Here is a 22,026-nt window from a genome sequence, read left to right as displayed (position 1 = left end):
ATTGTATTGTGATGGTTGTGTTTGAATTATGTTGATTGTTTAGCTTTGTGTTTTAATTGTGTGTGCTGCCGAGAGTTGCATGCATGAGATGGGCAGCTATATAAATTAAATAAGTAAATAAAGTACTAGGTTAGGCTTAAAATGGCAACATTGGTTTATTAATTATATGTTTATACTGCCACAATCATGTGATTCTTGTCAATTCACAAAGTGCATAACGCATCCACAATAAATAAAAGACATGAAAACAATAGTAAAAATAAATACAGGTAAGTTTTCCTATGATGTCCATATTATTTATAAATATTCTATTTATTCTCATATTCTGTTATGATTTCCATTATTTTGCCTGTACTGCAATTAGGTATAAGTGTGTAACAGATAAAATTATTATCACACTAGTAATTGAATGAGGTACAGGTAGTCCTCACTTAACAACCGCAATTGAGCCCAGATTTTCGGGTGTAAGTCATAACAGTTGTTAAGTGAGTCCAGGCTAGTTTTTATGACGTTTTTACCATGGTCTTTAAGCGAGTCACAGTAGTCATTAAGTGAATCAGGATCGGGGCTTGTGGTTTCCTTGGGTTGTTAAGTGAACGACACAGTTATTAAGCAAATCAGGAGTTACTTTGTAGTACTGTGGGGGGCAGAGTGCGGTAGTCATATGTCTTCAACCAAAACATGACTATGGAAATGCTTCTGTGGCTACAGTAGTAGTATTTTCAGTAAATATTACTGTTATTTTCAACTGTTACTGGTTATTAAAAACTTTTACTGTAATCATTGGAATCTTTGTTCTACGGTACAATACTAAACAGATTTAAAAGTACCGTACAGTACTGTAACTTTTTTTCCCTGCTGTAATAAACTCTGCAGCTTTTGTTACTGTATAGTACTGTACATAAATCTGATTTTTATATTAAAAAAGTCAGATTTGTATACAGTACCTGGCTGTTCCCTCTTTATGGTAGCATTCATATATTGATGCATGGGTGAGGGGTACCAAAAGATGTTGTTTTTTCCTTAGCGTACAGCATGCGCAACACTGAATCTGATTACAATATTGGTAATTGGAGAGAGTGAACTGTGAAGGCCAGAGTCTACATATAGTCCGTTTATAAGGACAAGCATTTGGCCCAAGAGATCAGAAAAAACACACCAGGCATTTATATAAAAATAAGTGTATTTAAAGAAAGCATAAAACATAAAACAGTTTCCATATCCAGAGCCCTGGATGGGCACAAAAACTTCTTACACACTTACAAGCTCACACACACGTGCTGAGCTGGACTGGAAGAGAGGCTGCAAAACAGAAACTGAAACTTCTTGTAGCAAGTCCAGGCAAGTTCCCCCCCAGACAATGCAGCAGCTTTTCCTTATATGATCATCCTTTTCCACACCCCAACGTGAGGACAATTAAGTCTGACCTTCTCACCCTGCTGATACTTAATTACCATGGATACTGTTCGTTTGCAGCTAAATTTCCTGGCAGAAAAAAATATATACCAACAAATGGCATCTTGTGTCAATCAAATGGCAATGGCATCTTCTGCCAGTTAACACGTGGACCATGTATTTTGTTCCAACCGAGCAGTCTTAAAAGACAGCTCTTGATAGAGCATATTTCAGTACTCTCCTTTCAGTTTTTCTCATGTGAAGCTAAAACACAGATGTAGTGACTGGATAAAAGGAAGCAGACCAATATAGATATGTGCACAATAGTAAAATAGATATGAAATACGCTATTGTGTTTACCTTTCATAGCCTTTGTAGTTCTGTAGAAAACTTAAAAAGTACTTTTCCATTTCTAAATATTCGAAAGAGCTTATATGCTTCATAAGCACAGTCAAACCTTGTTTCTGTATTTGGGGCATCAGGAAGTCCGTTGCAGTCTTCTGTTATGCATATCAGCAAAGCTCCTGAATTTTGTTTTTTTTTTCTCTAGTTTTATTCTAGTTTGAAAACGAAAGCATAGCTAATATTGAATCTAAATCTACAAATGTGAACACTTTTACTGTCAATACACTACAACTTGTGTCTGCCCTTTTAAAGAAGATGTACAGTGCTTAAAGTTTGATTTGTTTTAAATTGTATTCCTCAGAAATGCTGCTGAATGGCTTTTTCTGTTTCCTAGCTGGATTGAGGATGATTTAATCTTTTCATATCTATGCTGGAATGCAAATTAAATTTTGGAACTTTTAGAATAGAAGTGCAAAAAGTGATTTAGAATAAAATGGTTGTAATTGTGCTATATCCTTAGAAAACTGAAGGAGATAATTTTTGAAACTTGATGTGAAAATGAGTTTTAGAAACAGTAACTCATATTTGTTTTCCAAAACAGCATTAGTAACAGCAGTAGTTCTCAAGGATTATCCCAGCCTTCAACTCAAACAACGCAGTATCTGAGGGCTGACACACCTAACAATGCTACACCAATTACCAGTAAGTGTTAATCTAATTATAGATTTGCAGACTTTGTGCATTAGTCTTTTGCAACCTGGGCACCTGTAGTCTCCTAGAGTTTCCCAACTATCATGTCCATTTTCAAGAATTCTGGGAATTGAAATTCATACAACTGGAAAACAGCCAAAGTGAAAGAAAACTGCTTTATGTTAAAACTGATTGCTCTGAAAAATAAAACTGATGCTGACTAAGAAGTAAGAAGATAAAAACAATTTTGCCCTTAAATTTTCAGGGCTACCAGAAAACAGAGCTACACATATAATAAGAAACCTTTTTTCTAACTTAAATGAGGGGTTCAAGCCATCATTTTGAGAAACCAGTTTTATTGTACTTTCATAGACAAAACTTCAGAAGATATTACCATTTCATTACACTATTTTTTAACCTGGAGTAAAGCCAGGCAAAACTCAGTGAAGGTCTGCTACAAAGGCAGATTTATCACACCATTACAGACAGATCTCAAAAGAGCTAAATGTTGGGATTATTCATTGTGCGTATGCCACTGGGTTCAGGCAGTTCTTTTTATTGGCATAATTGAAACCATATTGATGGGAATATAAGCACTTGACCATTCTCGAGAAAGCCATTTTAAGTGGAACAGCATTCCAACTGATATTTTGAATTTGCTGAAGTGATATATAAATCATGGTTTGCATTCATGCAGTTAGGCATATAATTTTATATATCTATCAAGGATAGAAAAACCATTAAAAGCTACCTCATGAGATTCTTATTATAATCTCTGACTAGATTTAAGTCAAAAATTTTGGCCTCTAACTAAAAGGTTAATATGAAGGGATCTACAGAAAAAGAATACATCACATAACAGTATTTACTATTTACTGTGGTACAGAAGCTAGATAATGATACAAGTCAGGGTTAATATCCGAGTTCCAGTACCAAATCTCTGTGATACATCACTTGTTTTATAAGTTTGTTTTTGACATTGCTGTCTCAGAAACACTGTGTCAACTTGCTCATTTTTGAAATATGCTAGATGAATGCTCTTCAAAATTACTGTTATTATTTTGCTCATGGATGAATCACTTAAACCTCTTAGAAAATAAAGTGGAATACTGCTCATTTTCCTTGAATGAGTAGATCAATAGGTACCGCTTCGGCGGGAAGGTAACGGCGTTCCGAGTCGTCATGCTGGCCACATGACCCGGAAGTGTCTATGACAACGCCGGCTCCAAGGCTTAGAAACGGAGATGAGCACCGCCCCCTAGAGTCGGATTCGACTGGACTTTACGTCAAGGGAAACCTTTACCTTTACCTTTTGAAAACAATTGCTATAAATTCTAAGAGACCATTTAAAAATGATTATTTTAAAAAGTGTATAAAGAAAGGAAAAACGTTCATATAACTGTACCTTTTCAAGTCCAGAAGATGGCAGTGTACCTGCTTTCTTGACTATTAAAATATAGTAAGCATGTATAATGTAATTAGTCAAGAGGTAATTGTTTTATAATGCATCATGTAGGAAGCCATTGAACTGGGTTTTGGGGTTGCTTTGGTTTTGGTATTTTGCTCTTCCAGGTCATTGTAGTTTTATATGTTGGGTTTTTAGTTGTATGCTTCCCAGAGTAATATATGAGTCGTGTGGCCTATAAATTAAGTAAAATAAATAGATACTGTCCAGGAACATATATTTTTCTTACAGTACTAAAAATGCCATTTTCTTTAATTTGCAGCCTATTTTTATCTCTAATAGTTTAATTAAATTTGCACTGCAAGTATTTACATTTGATATTTATATTGGTATTGTTTGGGTTTGCTGGTTCCTCAGGTTATCCTACTCTACGGATAGAGAAGAATGACCTTAAAAGTGTAACTTTGATGGAGGCAAAGGCTAAAGTGAAGGATATAGCAATCTCCAGAGAGAGGATAACGCTAAAAGATGTTCTTCAGGAAGGTATTATTAAAAAGTGTCTCATACTTTTTGCTACAATTTTTCTCTCTTTTCACATTTTCTGTAAATTATTCAAATACATGCTGGTAGTTTTAAGCAAAATAGTTAACCTGAATAACCAACAAAATTTAAGAAATTGATTTTTAATTGAGTTTCATGTTATAACTTGGTTAAACTTGTTCTCTGTTATATTGCATAACCACTGTGCTTTCTCCAATCCTTTCCCCATTGTACAGACAGTAACTAACAACCACAAAGTTTTCCCACTGAAACCAATGTATTCCGAATATGCTTATCTCCAAAAGTCTATGGAAGTCCTAGAACCTTCCAAAAGCAGACTGTATTAAGTAAGACATTGGACAGAGTAGGTGACTGGCACAAGATGAAAAAACAGTGGTCTTTTTTGATAGAGAAAATAATCAAATTAAGAATAAACTGTCCTAGAGGATGAGTTAATGAAGGTAAGCATAAAAATGCCTTTGATTGCAGCAGTACTGGTGACTGCATCCATAAAGCTCCCTTGAAAACATTATGGAACTGGTTTCCCGCTGCCTTTTTCAGGAATCTTTTTAAAGTTCCCAATCTAGCTGGCAAACCTGGAATTACATATGGTTCCATATAATCAAGACTGATGCTGCTTAGTCCTAAAATAAGTCAGAAGTCAGCTAGGATGCTGTACCCTCTGAGGCTGTATCCTTCTTGCTTAATGCTTATACAAGAGAATATCTTTGAGTCAGGAACTGTCCAGTATAAATTAAGTAATAATAAAATAATATCTATATTTCACCATATGTATAATGCTTAATCTCAAAAATATGTTTTCAGTGTCACATAATATACAGCCATTGCTATAATTTCTGTGTTTGGATGTCAGGTCCAAACCATTAATTGTCCATTGATGTTGCTTCTTTAGCTTGTGACTTCTTGTTAACTTGCTCACTTCCTGGCTTTTCTAATCAAATTAATTCAGACATAACAGTCTGGTATTTGAGGCAATCAAAGTGCACAACTGGAAAAGCAAGTTAGTCAAATTTTATTATGTCTTTTGACCAGCAAAATAAACTATAGAAAAAGAACATGAAAATTTGAAGTATCAAAGAACTGACTCAGTATATGTAATTCAAGTGTCTTCTGATGAGTACAAATAGCAGAAGAAATACAGTTTGCTACTATTATAGTAATTAGGCACTCCTGACTTGATAATAAACAGAAATAATTCATCAGATCTAGGTGGGAATTTAATAGAAACAATAATAAAATTAATTCCCTTACAGTGAAGAATTACAAGGACAGATCCTCTCATTATAAGGGATACCACAATATATTCCCACTAATTAAGCCAAAACCAGAAATATTATATCATGCCAATATAAAAATTCTTCTGTACTTCAAAACTGTGAAATTCTGCAGTGCTGAAGCGCATTTTTCCAAACTTTTTCACATCAAATAACTTTAGTGGAGCCAAAATTTTATATAAGAATATCTTGTTAAGTCAGAAATTTAAAATGTTAGGCCAAGAACTGGCATCAGTTATGATCAAACCATACTCCAGTATCAAAACTGCTCTGAAACATAGTGAATGCTAGCAACAAAACATAGACTGTATTACTTCTAGTTTTCTATGATTCCTACAAAAATATATGTGCACTTCAAAGAGTATAGCATATCGTAGTGCTCCTCTGACCATCACGATACTTTTCCTGAGCTTTCCAGGACCTAATAACATGAAAAGTCACCTCTAGATATTCTAAATCGCACCTGCTCAATTATAGTTTAATTATTTGTTCACTGTGAGTTAGGATGAAAAAGATACCAAATATATTATTTGTACAAAAGTCAAACAACAATACAACCTGCTTTACAATGTTCTAAGTGAAGATAGGGGCAGAAATAAGCTCCATTGGAACACCTAACTTGCCAACAAGCATGTATCCTTAGAGATGAGAAATAAAAATTTCCAATTTGTTAAAGATGCTTTAATTTTTTTCTAGCTTCTTTCTTGTATTCAAAATGCTGCATAAAGAGCTTTCCTCTGTCTTGCAGTATATATTTCAACAAGTTGTCATATGATATGCTGTGATAAAATACAGCACAACCACCCCTAAAAGCAGCCAATATTTCTGCAGTTATATTTCTTACTGCAGTAAATCAACCAATTTCAAGCCTAACATATACTTTGCTGATTACTTTCAGTTAGCTACTAGATCAGCGCTTTCCAAGATCAGTTTGTCATTCTTTTTTTTAATTGTAATTGCTAAAACAGAGTGTTTTAGGATAAAGCTTATTTGAACTATAAGTTAAAAAAAAGGACTACAAGGATGGGGGGCATGCATCTCTAAAAATTTTAAACAGGTCTGGGAGAACATAATCCCAATCAAGATTTTGTCATTGGAAGAGGAAATGTTTGAGCATGCATGAAACCAGTATCATTTCATGCTTGGTAATAATTAATTAAGTAAGTATTAATTACTTGGTAAGTAATTAATATAGAGGTATGTTCTGTTTGTACTAATCAAGTCACTTTAAAAAGATACAATATTTACAGTTTAGAAAATCATTCATTTGTATCTGCCATGATTATAGGAATGTTCTTAGGAAACTGAACTCTTTGAAACTCTTCAGTCCTTCAATCTGGCCATGAATCTTGCTTCCCAGCTTAATGGTTTAATGTAATTTAACTAAGGAAAGATGGTGATTTTCAGTTTATCCGGTGATCTGACTGGTCTTAAAAATGGATTTTAAAAGGTTTTAGCACAGTCTATACTAAATTGTGTTTTAATAATTATAATAATGTATTAAATTTATATGCCACCTGACTCCCAGCAACTTTGGGCCGTGTTTTGAATTGCAGTTGAGTTGATGGGTTTGATGAGTTCTGCATGTTTTGAAAATGAGGGCTTCACTGTAATTGAGTCAACTTCTAAAGTTTATATTGACAGTCTTTTTTGTAGTCCCTCCAGATTATACAATAATGAATCAAAGTTCAGGTATCAGATACTGTGTGATTCCAGTTAAAGAAGCTTTTGCTGTGAATGTCCTGAAGAGGAGGATCAATTGCTAGTCTTAATTACTCTTCCCAGTTGAGTTGAAGTATGTGCAAATATTTTTTACTTCATTTTTTTCCTTCATTTTTCTTATTCTCAGGCACATTCGGTCGAATTTTCCATGGTACTCTAATAGAAGAGAAAGATCCTAGTAAAGAAAAACAAGTGTTTGTCAAAACAGTAAAAGGTAAGTTTTTGAGTTTTATTCTTGGGCAGCCATGCTTCTGCCTCAACATTCTTTCTTAGGTGTATCAAAAGAAGTGATCTATAGGACACTTCTTGTTCAGTTCACAGAAGATCAGATGGTTCCATTATATTATACACATGTACACATTTCAAGCATATTTTTAGAATCCAACAAAGCAGAAAAGAGGTTGGGTTAGTGAATCTGGAAGATGGTGCCTCCCAGTGAACCTTAGAAATACATCCTTTTAGGGGGGAACTATTCCAAATTCTACTGGGAGGGCAGTTTGCATGTAAGTGATAACAGGAAGAAAGAAAAATGGAAACACAAAAGATACAGCTTTGAATAATAAATTGAAAGGGACAGTAGCTTGTACTTCTCTAATTAAAAGACCAAATGTGTAGTCTCATGAAGAAAGCTAGAATGAAGAAGACTGGAAGGGATCTGGGCCACCTATTTTGCTAATGATATCAGAATTTACTGTTCCCTTTTACTACGAGGTGTTTATTTTTTAATTAATCACAGATGTTTTTGTGCCATTTCAATCATATGGCCCTTAAGAGGGATACAGCATAACATACAGTACATAATATAATATACAATAAATCAAAAATTATCAAAAATATTAGACATAGCAATAACGATAGTAAGTACTATCAATATAGATTCAAAATAAGTTTAATATAATAATATATGGAAACATAACACTAAGCAGTCAGATTTATTTCAGCTTAGGTATCTTTCTCACCCAAATACACATTTAAAAGCCATGTTTTTAAAAGCTCCCAGGAAAGTAGGAGTGAGGATGCAGTTTGATGGGACAGTATTCTGTGGGAGGGAAACTCCCACAGAGAATGCTCACTTCCACATCCCCTCTGGTTGCAACTGAGGCAGGGTGGGTATGCATTTTAAATTAACTGAGTATGGGTTAGATTTCTTTTCTTGGAAAAATGGGTGATTTATAAGAAACAACAAGGAAATCATATTGATAAGAAAACACAATAGGTTTGATCCAGAGTTTATACTGCATGAATAAAAGTTCTCCTTTGGAAAGGAACCTGTTGTTCATGGTTCAAATACTTTGGATCAAATCCAAATTGCTGGAACTGTTTTACAAGATAAGATTTGAATATTCTAGCTTAGTTTGAATGTAAGTCAGCTTTTTGACTCAGCTATTCATGCCTGAAAAGGACCTAGGTAATAAAGCAGGTTCTTTAATGAAGCTTAGGCAATAGGTAATTTCCATGCAAGTAACCTGCATTGAGATTTCACTTACATCTCGTATAGGAAAAGCTTTCAAAATGCAGTGCACTTGGTTATAGTGTCCACCTTTTGCTTTTGTTTGTTGGTCTGTTTTTATCCCCCAGTCAGAACAGTCTGTCCAATATTACAAGAGAAATGGATAGTATTGTGTGACACTCGAATAACTTGGATACCCTCAGAACATTCCTTATGAATCAATCCATGTCTGCCAGAGAAAGGAGAATTGTTATAGTTATTTACTATAACTACATACCTGTAGTTATAAGTGCACACATTATACATACCTGTCCATTATAGCATATGTGGGTACGCAGAAGATTGATTCATTCTTACATTTTAAGGTGAAGTTGCAAGTACATTTTTAAATCCCTGTAACTTGTTTTTGTATCACATGTGTGGATCCTATATTCTCTGGGTAAAAAGTTCAGTAGTTCAGTCTAATGGATATGTTCAGTGTCTTACAACTTATTCCAATTGTGCGGTTATATGAGATAACTAAATGCTCAACATTTCATGGGTGTGTTTATTTTTGCACATCTAATTCTTTGACTTTATTTTATCTGTCTATCTCAATGCAGGTTATTTGCATAAGCTGTAAGACACTGAAGCATATTATACACACACACACACACACAAATTTATAATTTGGATTTATTCTACTACTTTATCCTCTTTTACTATTGTTGTTTTCACTGTAATGTTTATAATGTCGTTCCAGTCAGAGTCCTTTCCATGTAATAGTGCTAAAAATAGTATCAGAGCTTTACTAGAGCAGCATACCCGTATCACTTTATTTCCCTCATATCTATTTTCATGTAAGGTGAAGCAATTAAGTAGATTCCTTATCTATCGAAGCGAATATTTGTAGCTCATGGTTAACTGTGGAGTCGTTGGTGCTCTCTGAGCCTTGTTGTTTTCTTGCAGACGTTTCATTGCCAGACTAGGCAACGCCTTCAGTGTGAACACCTTCGCACTGAAGATGTTGCCTAGTCTGGCAATGAAATGTCTGCAAGAAAACAACAAGGCTCAGAGAGCACCGAGGACTCCACAGATTCCTTATCTTCCCAGTTAATGCTTTTGGAAGTGTATCTGAGGAAAAAGGTACAATATGGTATATTTCTTACATAAGCAAATTTTCTCCTTTGAATGTAGAGTATTATACATAATCTAAATCTTGTTTGATCAGTCATTTACATGGAAAAATTGTAGGTATGATTAGGTTTCATATAACAACTCAAGTATGGAATAATTTCCAGAAAAATGTCCTTAAAATGATATCATATACAAATACATGCTTTTGAGCATGTTTATTTTATGTATTACTTGGGAATCCCAACTTATTACATAAAAGAAGGAATCAAAGGCACCCAACTAATCAGATTTTTAAAAACTGTTACCAAATTACTTTGCATCAAACTCAAACAGTTAGGAACAGTTGGGTATGCTTGTTCATCCAGTGTCTTTATTCTTCAAGTATTTCGAGTTTGTTTATTTAAGTCTGCATACTCATTTCAAGAAAGCTTTTTCCCACCTATGCAAAGTGGCTTTAACAAAAGTTTGGCTTTTTAGATCAAACTTCAGAAGTTCAAATAACAATGATGTTGACGGAGAGCAGTAAACTCAGAGGTCTTCATCACAGGTTAGTCACACTAAAAATTGTTTAATTTCTTCTGGAGGATTGAATGGTTTATTTAAGATTTATGTGAGTAAGCAGATTTTTAAACTTTATGGAAGATTCCAAATTCTCAACTTCTGCCTTCAGGAATATCTTGTTCATTATTGCTAAAGAGAAACATAAAGGAAAAGAGGACAGAAGCATTTGAGGGTAATGGGAAGCATGTTTCACCAAAAATCTCTCATAATAATATATGAAAACAGCCAGTAATGTAACTGTGAAAAAATATTTAGAAGGAGTTGGGACATATTTTTAAAATGAAATAAGTCTTTTTTGCAATCCTGAACATGGTAAAAAAAATTCAGTCATTTCTGACGTTTGTTCTTTGATCAGTAGGAAGTCAGTAGGAGGAGATGAGTGGTAACAAATTTGATAAATAAATAAATAAACTTAAATCATTAGTCATTTCAGTGAAATACTTAATCTGATTCAAAAAGTTTCACAGGCTGAAACTATAAACAACTTAAACTTTAAACCTGAGAAATAGCTATTTTTACTATTTTTAAAGCATGTGCTGTTATGAGAATTCCAGTCTTGTAGAAAGTTGTTCATGTTGATGTACTCTGATACTCTGTTTCAAATTCTTAATACTGTACAGAGAAAATATTTTTCTAATTTTTGTGTGACAGACCAAAGCCATATAGTTTTCTATTTTCCCAGTATAAATATTTATAGAAATATATAAAGAGATAATAGATTGACCTATAATATATATTTAGGTATGGGTGCCTGTTATCTCTGGGTTAGAGGGTAAAGTTCTTATTATTGAGTATGATTTCTTTTTTATTACCTATGTGTATTCAAGCAACTAATAATATCATTCTTTGTGTGTTTCTGTTAATTCAGCTACTCCTTTTGATGTAATTATGAAATACCATGGTTTACCTCTCCTGTATACCTCCTAGTATACTTATTTCTTTAGAAATTTACTGGGAAAAACACTATAACAGAAACAAAAAGTTAAAGAAATAGGATAATTAAGGGATGATAATTCTGCAATTTATGCAACAGTACTGATTGGTCACAGAATATTATTTGACAATGAAATGGCATAACATCAAAACAAGCCAACACTATATTTCTTTCAGAAATCTACTCCCAATCACTCATGTTTGTATTGAGGAAGGAGAAAAGCCAATGGTGTTGTTGCCTTACATGAATTGGGGGAATCTCAAGCTTTTCTTGCGACAGTGCAAACTTGTAGAAGCTAATAACCCTCAGGTAAGAGGTGTTTATCCTAGGATTCAAAATTGTCACCACTCTGGATATTATAAATACTCAGACCAGACCATAATGATCTCCTGACATGAACTGGAAGAGTTTCGCAGTGCCTTGTTTTTATCAAAATAATGTAGCAAGGTTGGGGACTTTGCAGGTCACGTAATGTAGAATACCCTCTGACGATGTTGCCCACATTTTGTGGCAAATCTTGGAGAATAGGCAGTGTATTTTAAACTCTCTTTATGCAGTAAACTGAATAATCTTTCACCTAAGCACAGAATAAGTTTGAAGTGTGTAGCAACTAAAAGTCTCCTTCCCCCCTCCCCAACAAATTCAAATCCTGTGCATGTGCATATCACTGTGTAGCCATTTTGCACTTACTCTGTAGGCTGCAACCAGAAAAACATCACCTGTCTCTGCTTTCCCATTTTAGACACTGATTACATGCACTGGGTACAGACTTCTTCTACTCCATGCTAAAGCAAGGATTGAGACAACCTTTTTATAATCTACCAGACAAATAGTTGAAGTCTTCCTTCTTCCTGAAATAATATCAGGAACAGAAGTAACAACGCTGTGGCCTAATTTCACTTATTTCACTGCAATAGCAAATGCACTCATTAAGAGTTGAAGTCCTGATTTTCAGAGTAACTTTCAAGGTAATATGAGCGCCAGCCAAAGTTTTCGGTAACCTGGAGAAGTATACTTTCTATTCCAATTTTAAGTGAAATTTGGTGATAGTAAAGTGTTCTTCAAATAATGAAATTTAAAACTGGCAGAATATTGAAGAAATATATTGACTTGGCAGACACAAATATTTATTTACAATATTTAATCTAGTTACCCAAATGGAACAAGCATTCTAGATGCCAGCAGAGTAAAATATATCCTGAAGACTACCAAATTATTATCGAATCAATTTATTGAGCTCCGTAAGTAACTTTTATGCTAGACACCTTTACAGGAGATTGGTGTACTAGATGTCGCAGGACGATGTTCTAGCTAGGGAACAAGCTAGCCTTAAAGAAGGTTAAGACTATTGCTTACTTATTCAGTATTTACTAAATTACATACCAGCCATACTTGGGGAAAACTCTAAATTTAAAAGCCAAATTTTGATTTGATTCAGGCTAAACAGGCTCTTTATCAGCCGGCACCTCCTCACTTTAAATGATGAGGCAATTATGATAACATATTAAACAGATCTAAACTGGCTATGCAGGGCATCAACTTTACCCTGCCTCCTTCCAGAAAGGGAAAAATGGCTGTGATTTGACATCTATTCTTTTTAATTTTATATATGTTTTTTGGTGTAAATCCTGTAAAGAGAATGCTCTCTAATCACACCCGTGCTAGCCAGCAAGCCTATTTCACTTCAGTTCTATGCAGATGATAGGGCTATCCTCTCTGTATCTCAAGTAGGCCTGAAGTGATGGCTTAGTCACTTGCTCTTTATTGCAAAGAGAATGGCTTTATCATCACTCATGACACAACCAAACTAGTTCTATTCTCCAGAAGTCCTTTGATACTCCACCGCTCATTGAAAATTGACAGCATTAGAATTAATCAAACTGAGTCATTTAGAGTCTCTTTCTATGCCTCCATATCCTGGAATTAACAGACAGGGACTCTCTTTGTAGACACAACTTCTTGAAAAAACTGTTTTTTACTTCATTACTCAGAATAGTAATAAGAATTCTCCAGCAGAAACTAAGATCTATAGAGTAAAGGGTATGAGCTGTTTGATCTATGGCCCACAGGTTTGTAAATACTGAATTATGACTCCTTTTGAAACTGTTCATTAAAAATGCATAAGAGCGCTGCTGATTGATTATGTGCCATCAAGTCAGTGTCAACTCTTAGTGACTACATAGATAGATTTTTCCAGGACGATATGTCCCCAACCTGGTCTTTCATGTCTTTTAATGGTGCACCCATCACCACTGTGAGTCCATCCACTTTGCTGCTGGTCATTTTCTTCTTCTCTTCCCTTCTCCATTTCCAAGCATTATAGACTTCTTCAGAATGCTCCGTTTTTGCATAATGTGTCTAAAGCTGCTTCAGTCCAACTTCCGCTTCTGTAGAATGTCACAGGGAAAATATCTGTGTGCGTTATTCTGATCTTTGCAGATACAGTTACATCACAGCATCTGAATAACTTTTCCAAGGCCTTCATTGTAACTGTACCAAGTGCTAGTCTATAGTGTATTTCTTGACTGCTGGTTCCTTTACTATTGACAGTTGATGCTAAAAAGCAGAAGCTATCCACCACTTCAGTATCTTCATAATCATTGCTAAGGCTGCTTACTATATCTATTATCATTAGTTTGGTCTTCTTTATCTTTAATCTTAGTCTCATTTTTTTCACTATGCCCCTTGACTCTCATGACTAGAACTTGCAGATCATTTGCTTTTTCAGTTATCAGAGTAATGTCACCAGCATAGTGCGGGTTATTGATGTTTCTTCCTCCAGTTTTAAAAACATGATCATCTTCCAGTCCAGCTTCTCTCAATATATATTCGACATACAGGTTGAATAAATAACCCCTTTGCCAACTTGGAGCAAGTCTGTTTTACCATATTCCATTCATACTGTAGCTTCTTGACCTGTATATACTGTACGTTTCACATGAGGACAGTGAGATGTCCTGAGATTCCCATTTTTCTAAGCATATTCCACAGCTTGACATGAACAACAAAACTGAAGACCTTTCTATAATCAATGAAGCAAATGCTGACTTATTTTTGGTATTCATTGGCTGTTTCAATTATCCAGCATGCATCAGCAGTACTATCACATGTTCCTTGAACTTTTCTAAAGCCATCTTGAATATATGGCATCTCCCTTTTCATGTAGGGTTTTAATATGCATTGAATGATCCTAAGCATTATTTTGCTAACATGTGAAATTAAGAATTTTGTATAATATATGTTAAGTCTCCTTTCTTTGGCATTGATATGTAGATTGATCTCTTTCAATTTGCTGGGCACTGTATCATTCTCCAGATTTGATGGCATAGCTTGGTTAGAACTTTTATTTTCTTCTGATTTTTGCCATATTTCTGTAGATATTCCATCAATTCCTGTGGCCTTCCTACTTGGTAATGGCCAGAATGTTGATCTAACTTCATCTTCTATTAGTAGAGGTTCCTCTAAGTAGGGAATACCTTCTAAAGTTTCATGGATGTTGACACCTCTGCTGTACAGAATTTCAGTATACTCCTTCCATCTTTATTTGATCTTCTCAGAATCAGTTATTATCTGTCTATTGGTGTCCTTTAGTGTACCAGTTCAAGGTTGGAACCATCTTCTCAGTTCAGAAATCTTTTGGAAGACTTTCCTTGTTTATCCTTGTCTGTTCCATTTTGATGTCTTTACATCAGACCTTTGTTTTTCTTGGCTTTGGCTTCTCTTCTCTTCTTAGCAATTACCACTGTTTATTCTGATATCCAGTTTGCTTTCTTCTGTTTCTTAATCTTTGGCAGTCTCTTTTCACAGTCATCCTTAACAGCTTCTTTGATTTCATTTCACAGTTCCTCTGATTCCCTATCATTGAGGTTCAGGACTTCAAAGTGATTCCTGATGTTCTTTAAAATGGTGGGTATATGGTCAAGATCATACCATGGAAACTGGCTGGCTCTCTTCTTTCACTTTAGTTTAACTTAAAACTTGCACATGAGCAGTTTATGATCTGTTCCATGGTGATCCCCTACCCACATCTTTGCTGTTATAACTGAAAGAGCTCTGCTACGTGTGCTCTGTTGTGTATCCATCTCCCGATTAAGACTAGTATCTGGTCTGATCTCAATAGAGATTAATATTAGCTTTTGCTGCCTAAAATACTGGCTCAAATTAATTTATTTTGATAGCCCTCTGGTCTCCCTTAACCCTTCAGAATAATGTTACATCATCATAGGTAAATTTGAATCTAAAATCCTGTGGCACATCTGTCTAATATTTGAGTTTAGTTGTGTTGGAGAGAGCTTTGTTGGCACTGAAACAGCAGGTTTTTGATCTAGACTTACAGAAATATTTAAGCTATAGATCAAAACTGTTGGATCTTTTTGGATTCAACAAACAATAAAAAAGATTTTTGGATGATCTTTTTTAGTGACCACTTACTTTTTAGGATGAACTGCAGTTTGGTCATGGATCATAAATGATAACTAATTTTTTTAACAGGTTAATTAAATTCCACTTTTTATTTCAGGCAATTTCTCAACAAGACCTTGTACATATGGCGATTCAGATTGCCTGTGGAATGAGCTATTTGGCCCGAAGAGAAGTTATTCACAAAGACCTGGCAGCTAGAAACTGTGTGTAAGTCTTGAAATGTAAAGGGATAAATAAATGAAACAGTGATGTTGGCAGAACGTTATTTTAAATCCTCTACTGTTCACTCAGTATTCAGGTCATCCTTTCTCATTAGAGGTAGTACAGGAATGTGAGGGCTCAAGAAAAACAAACAAAAGATCCCAATCCATGGCTTTTTGGAAGACCTTGAAGACCTGGCTATGTGCCCGGGCTGGAGTCCTGAGTGTGCGAAGGCCCCATTTCATGGTTGTGCTGACACCAACGGATTTTAATCTCTCTTGGCTGCTATTTATATTTAATTTCTTTTGTATTGTTTTAATTGTTTGACTGTTTTTTATGATTGTTAGCCACCCAGAGTCACTGGTTTGAGATGGGTGGGTATATACTGTAAATTGATTGATTGATTGATTGAATATTTCAGACGCCAAAGTTCCATGCAGACCAACTTTAAGATCCAGGAATCAGAGATAATTATACTCTTGTACAAGTCCAATGATCAGTCAGGGAATCAGAAGCAGCACATGTTCAGGAAGTCAGGTCCATGGTTGGAAAGTTGTCTGCCAGCAGAAATCTGACTCCCAAGACCTTCTTTTATAGCATTGACTCAGGCATGCCTATTCTCCTGAGTCATGCCTTTTTCTTTCAAGGAGCCTCATTGAATATCTGTTCCGCTCACATCATGTGGGTATGAGGGCTGAGGATCTTTTCCTCCTCAGGCACTAGATCAGGTGACTCAGCCTTCTGTTGTGCTTTGTAACAGATGGTTGATTACCTGATTGCTCCAGACCTGCATGCTCATCTTCCAGCAGGACTTAATCTTTCTGAGCCTCATTTGCAGATACATTTTGAGAGTCCACTGGCTCCTGATTTGTAAGTTCAGAACCTGCCAACCTTGTTCCTTCATTTCAGAGTCTGATCATCAGACAGGCCCATTACAATATCAAAAGTTAACATACTGAATGATGCTACACTTGAGCCTTGGAGAATGACCCTCCATAGCCTGTAGTCAGCTATCAGATAACTATTGTGGTGGGAAGTGTGATGCTTCCTTTTATGGGTGGTAAAATTGATTTTATTGGTTTGGTGGTGAGCTTCCTAGGATTATTGTGCATAAGATAGGGGGCCATACAAATTTTATAATTTTTTTAAACATGTATTTTTATGGAATATACTGTAGCTGTTTCCATCAGGCTCTGTAATTAACTTCCAGTATCATCCTTGTTTTCCACTACTGATGTATAAAAAACAGCTGTCAACATTCTTCAGACACTACACGTTGAAGAAATAAAACGTAGGCTGAGATTATGCTAATGGGTACTAGTTTGTTTAGGTCTCAAGGGTTAGAAAGCACGTTGTCATACTTTTGTTCTAAATTAAAATAACAGTTGAGTGTGGAGTTTGATGACACATTGCTTTGATGGAAGAACCTGTCTTCCATCATAATGGTGGTAGTAGATTAAAATCCAAAAGGTTATATCCCTTGCTCCTGCATTATATAAGCTATTCCTTGCCCACATTCCATCCATCACAATGGAAGATCTGTTAATTTTAAATATGGGTTGGCATTGAATGTAATGAAAAGTTTTAAGAATCATGGTTGCCTTTCTGTAATTCCTTATTTAGCCAGCTTTATGTAATTGATAACAGTTAAAAGCCCACTTTAGGCTATATTCCTTCACATAGAATTTTTATATGTTGGGATGAACCATAGTAGCAGCAAAATGGGATGGGATGCACTTAAGTTTTAAGAAGTGTCAAATCCTTAGCAATAATAAAATGAATTTTTTTTTGCACTACTAATATTTGACTGTACTATACATTGTCATTTTATGAGCTTTGTATGGGAAGGTGTTTAAAGATGACTTAAGACTTGCCTATAAAAGCTTTACCAGCCTGCCTAAATGGTTGCCCATATATATATTTCAATATGCAGCATTGATGATGCACTTCAGGTAAAGATTACAGATAATGCTCTATCCAGAGACTTATTTCCAATGGATTATCATTGCCTTGGAGACAACGAAAACAGACCAGTGCGTTGGATGGCTCTTGAAAGTTTGGTTAACAATGAATTTTCTGGTGCTAGTGATGTGGTGAGTTAACATAAATCATTTGACATCAAATTAGAATCTTTTAAACAACGTGAATAATTCTTTGAATCACAATATATCACAATTTCTATTTGCAGACATCTTTCTTAAGGTGATCAATACGGTTATTTTTGCTAATGATCTTAAGAAAGTGAAATTAGTTTGAGAAATACCTTCCTATACAATATTAATACCTGGAAGGGGTTTGAATGAGTTACCCATATTCATTATCAGCACCATAGCCACAGTACTACTTTGCCTCCGTCTTTTATATTAGAATATATGCAGAGGCTGTACTAATTCATTGCAATAAGAAAATGAAGACAGAATGTGTCTGCTTAGATTTCTTTATTCAAAAAATTCAAAGCATATGACAGTACCCTTTCTTGAACTCTAAAGGGAGATGATATATTATAAATTAGCCCTAGATTTTATCTAATAAGATCCAGAACAATTCCTTTTTGTTTGGGCTTATCATTTTTGTTTGCTTACTTTTAATGTTTCTTACTCCTTTACCAGTCTTTCTAACCAGCCCTTAAAATTACATGTATAAGTCAAGCAAGCAGGAGATACATTCCAAATGCACTGGAGTGCATTATTTGGGTTGCTTTAATCATTTTTTAAAATTATTATTACATAAGGTATTTGATCTTGCACCTTGCATGGCTACAATAATTTAATGGCTGAAACCTTCCTTACTTTGTTCTTTTTTCTAAGTCTACGTGCAGGCTACTTGATTGTGATGTATGAGCTGTTTATATATGTTTTTTTATTATTATTATTTTAGATCCTAGGTCTTCTGTTCAAAAATCCTTGTAGCAAAACATGTTGGTGAATTGCTGTGCCTTCATGGGTGATATTTTGCAGCAAAAAGCATTGAACCACCAGACTCCCCAGAATAATAAAGGAATAAAGACTGTAGTTTTAAAATTTTATCTAACTTAAGTCAGATTTAAATCTTATTTCCATTCTTCTAACAGGAAAATTGCCATATTATTAGATTTGGAAATTCTGGTAATTGTTGAGCTTAAGTCATTTAGCTGAATTATTTGCTGATACCATAAAGGCTGTTAGAAAAGCAGCTAAAGCTGCAAGCCACTTTCTTGGGACTCTGTCATATTGAGTTTTGCAACATGCATTCTGTGAAAGCGTTTATAGAATTAAACTTTTGTTCCCTCTTCCCAATCCAGAAAAATACACTGCAGGTACATAGTGGTTAATCAGTGCTACCCTGTCATAGAGCTCTTTAGTTTATTTGCTAGCTTGCATATTCTTGATTGTTGAATAGTTTCCATAGAAAACCAAATCTATCTAATTATGTTGAATAGGATTTGTAATATATGGAGCGCATTTTTCACTTCCATTGTTTATTAAAACAGTTCACTGAATTTTGTTAGTTTTGAGATAAGTTTGTTTTGTTTGCAAGAACTGTGTGTTAAATACATCTGTCAGACCAGTTCCAAAGTTGAACAGAAATGGCCATGACAGTGGAATTCCTGCTTCTTAAAGCTGGGCGAGCTCAGGGCATTCAGGGTGAGTTTATCATTTTCTTTCAAAATTTTCCTCCTGTTTTCTCTTCCACTGATACAGTGAGAAAATAAGCCACTTAGAAATTATCATAATTTATCAATCCAATCTATTAGCATGTCAGTGGAATGAGGAGGCTTTGGTTACTGCCATATTGGAAGACCTCTGATATAGAAAGAATTTCATTGATGGTACTCTGTAGCGATAATTGTTTTTACTGGTCTGTGGGACAGTTTTAGGATTGCTCTAATTAGCAAACTTAACTCAATACTAAACAATACTCGTTTCTCACATTTTTATATTGATTTTAACATTTTACATTTTACAGCAAAAGTTTTAACCAGGTTATTTTGAAACTGTAGATCCTTCTACAGCATGATGATGATAAAAGTGATAGTTTAGTAATATGATCCTACAATATAAAACACACTGTTTTTAAATTGACTATATTTTAAATATATTTGTGCATTCAGGTGTGGTAATCCTGCAGGTGTGTTTTCTATCATGCTTAATACATTTGCTAAATTTTTGAAGTAACATGAAACACTTTTAAAGAGTAGCTGAGTAACCTTGTTATTAGGGCTAATAGGACAGGTTACAGTGCAACTCACCCATATTTAAATTTTAAATTTTAAAATTTACATTAAATATTTTATAGAAAAATGAGCTCTGAATCTCTTATTTAAGTATAAAAATATTGATACAGTAGTTTTAAATTCTAATAAGCTATTCTATTCAATGCTTTTTCTAGTGGTCTTTTGGAGTGACCTTATGGGAATTAATGACTTTAGGACAAACCCCATACGTAGATATTGATCCCTTTGAAATGGCTGCCTATCTAAAGGATGGATACAGAATAGCTCAACCAATCAACTGCCCTGATGAGTTGTGAGTAGAGACTGTTGGAGTTGCATGGTGATTCTCAGAATAATAAAGTTGGAAAATAATATACATAATTAATCAGTGAGAACTAATTTTAAACTGTTTGAAATAACTATACATTCTGCATTCTTTTTCTGTAACAGAAGTGGGCAACTGCGGGAGATTGAAAGCTTATTTCACAATTTTTCATAGTCAAGGCCATAGTAAATAGGGCCATAATACCAGTTAGTGAGTTGAGAGAACAATTCCAATCCCAGCAAAAATCCCAAAGTGCTTTATGTTAAAATGAATACAAAGATAACCTTTATATCTTAATTGGTGCTTTGTACAAATTGTGCTACAGTACGTGTGACAAGTTTACTTGACTTCTGCTTGCTTTTGCTTTTTTAGATTTGCTGTAATGGCTTGTTGCTGGGCACTAGATCCTGAGGAGAGACCGAAGTTCCAGCAGCTGGTGCAGTGTCTCACTGAATTTCATGCAGCATTGGGAGCTTATGTCTGACAATCACTGTTCTACTTAAAAGGCAGTGTGTGCTGCATTCACAAAGAAAACACTTCCATCTATTTATGCAAACTGTAACCTCTATCTTGAGATACCGGGAAGAAAAATCTATTAATTTTTGTGGAGTCTTCACATAATATTAACATCAGGGAGTCAACATACTAAGCAGTAGCTTCAGTAGACGATCTTTTTCCAAAATCACTGTGCCTTAAAAGTAACTGAAGGTGGGAATAACCCACTCTGGGGAAGATTGGGGATGATTCAAAATGACACTTATTCGAGGAGAAAAAAAACCTTCTGATTTCCAAAAAGAATTCACGTAACATGGTTGACAAGAATGTAAGGTTAATTTTGGCACTGTTAAAGTAGATGCAAACCTCAAGGAAATAACTGAGGAAAACGAGCTGTCTGCTTAAAAAAAAAATGAAATTCAAGTGGCAAAAGTCACCCACCCTTTTTTTCCTCCCTCCCTTATCCCCAAAAGTCTTACGTGTGTTGCAGCATCAAAATATTTAAAATTACTTGACTGGTTTTGGTGTTCAGGTTTGTAGTTGGAATTCTTTGTATCAATTGCTTTTCTTTTAAGATGATAGCACAGTATGGTTGGAACCACCAGTGGCCTTTTCTTATTTTTAATCCCATTCTTCAGTAGCAGTTCTTCTTGGAAAAATACCTTCAAGGTGCACTGTGCCCCTTCTAAGACAGCAGGAAATTATTTAAAGATTCTTGCTTATTCAGTAAGAATAAAACTAAGCCTCATGTTCAATGGTAAAAATCTAACATACTATTCCAAGTGCTAAAAGTGTTGAAGCTGTCTTTTTATTAGAAGCCTTTCATCCTGGATTATAGAATGCAATTTTCCTTCTTAAAATGGTACTGGTTTATGTGTGTAGGATTTTTTTATGACCTGAAAAGGAATAAAATATATATATATATTTTAAAGACACAA

At 34.8% G+C, this 22,026-nt stretch overlaps 1 protein-coding gene across 2 annotated transcripts in view; it reads left to right on the top strand.

Moving 5' to 3' along the window:
• The window catches only part of RYK (receptor like tyrosine kinase), a 41,632-nt gene extending 19,606 nt beyond the window's left edge, over positions 1-22,026 (top strand). The window contains exons 7-15 of one of the 2 annotated variants that reach the window (XM_063306801.1): positions 2,342-2,444; positions 4,246-4,378; positions 7,520-7,606; positions 10,436-10,505; positions 11,630-11,762; positions 15,973-16,082; positions 18,010-18,169; positions 20,445-20,581; positions 20,966-22,026. In XM_063306801.1, the coding sequence (XP_063162871.1) occupies positions 2,342-2,444; positions 4,246-4,378; positions 7,520-7,606; positions 10,436-10,505; positions 11,630-11,762; positions 15,973-16,082; positions 18,010-18,169; positions 20,445-20,581; positions 20,966-21,077 (1,045 nt within the window). In that variant the 3' untranslated portion in view covers positions 21,078-22,026. The remainder of the gene's footprint in view (positions 1-2,341; positions 2,445-4,245; positions 4,379-7,519; positions 7,607-10,435; positions 10,506-11,629; positions 11,763-15,972; positions 16,083-18,009; positions 18,170-20,444; positions 20,582-20,965) is intronic. The other variant, XM_063306802.1, reaches the window with a different exon arrangement.

Source organism: Candoia aspera, chromosome 6 (genome assembly GCF_035149785.1).
Source record: "Candoia aspera isolate rCanAsp1 chromosome 6, rCanAsp1.hap2, whole genome shotgun sequence".
NCBI lineage: Eukaryota > Metazoa > Chordata > Lepidosauria > Squamata > Boidae > Candoia > Candoia aspera.
This window is presented reverse-complemented; position numbering and strand designations above follow the sequence as displayed.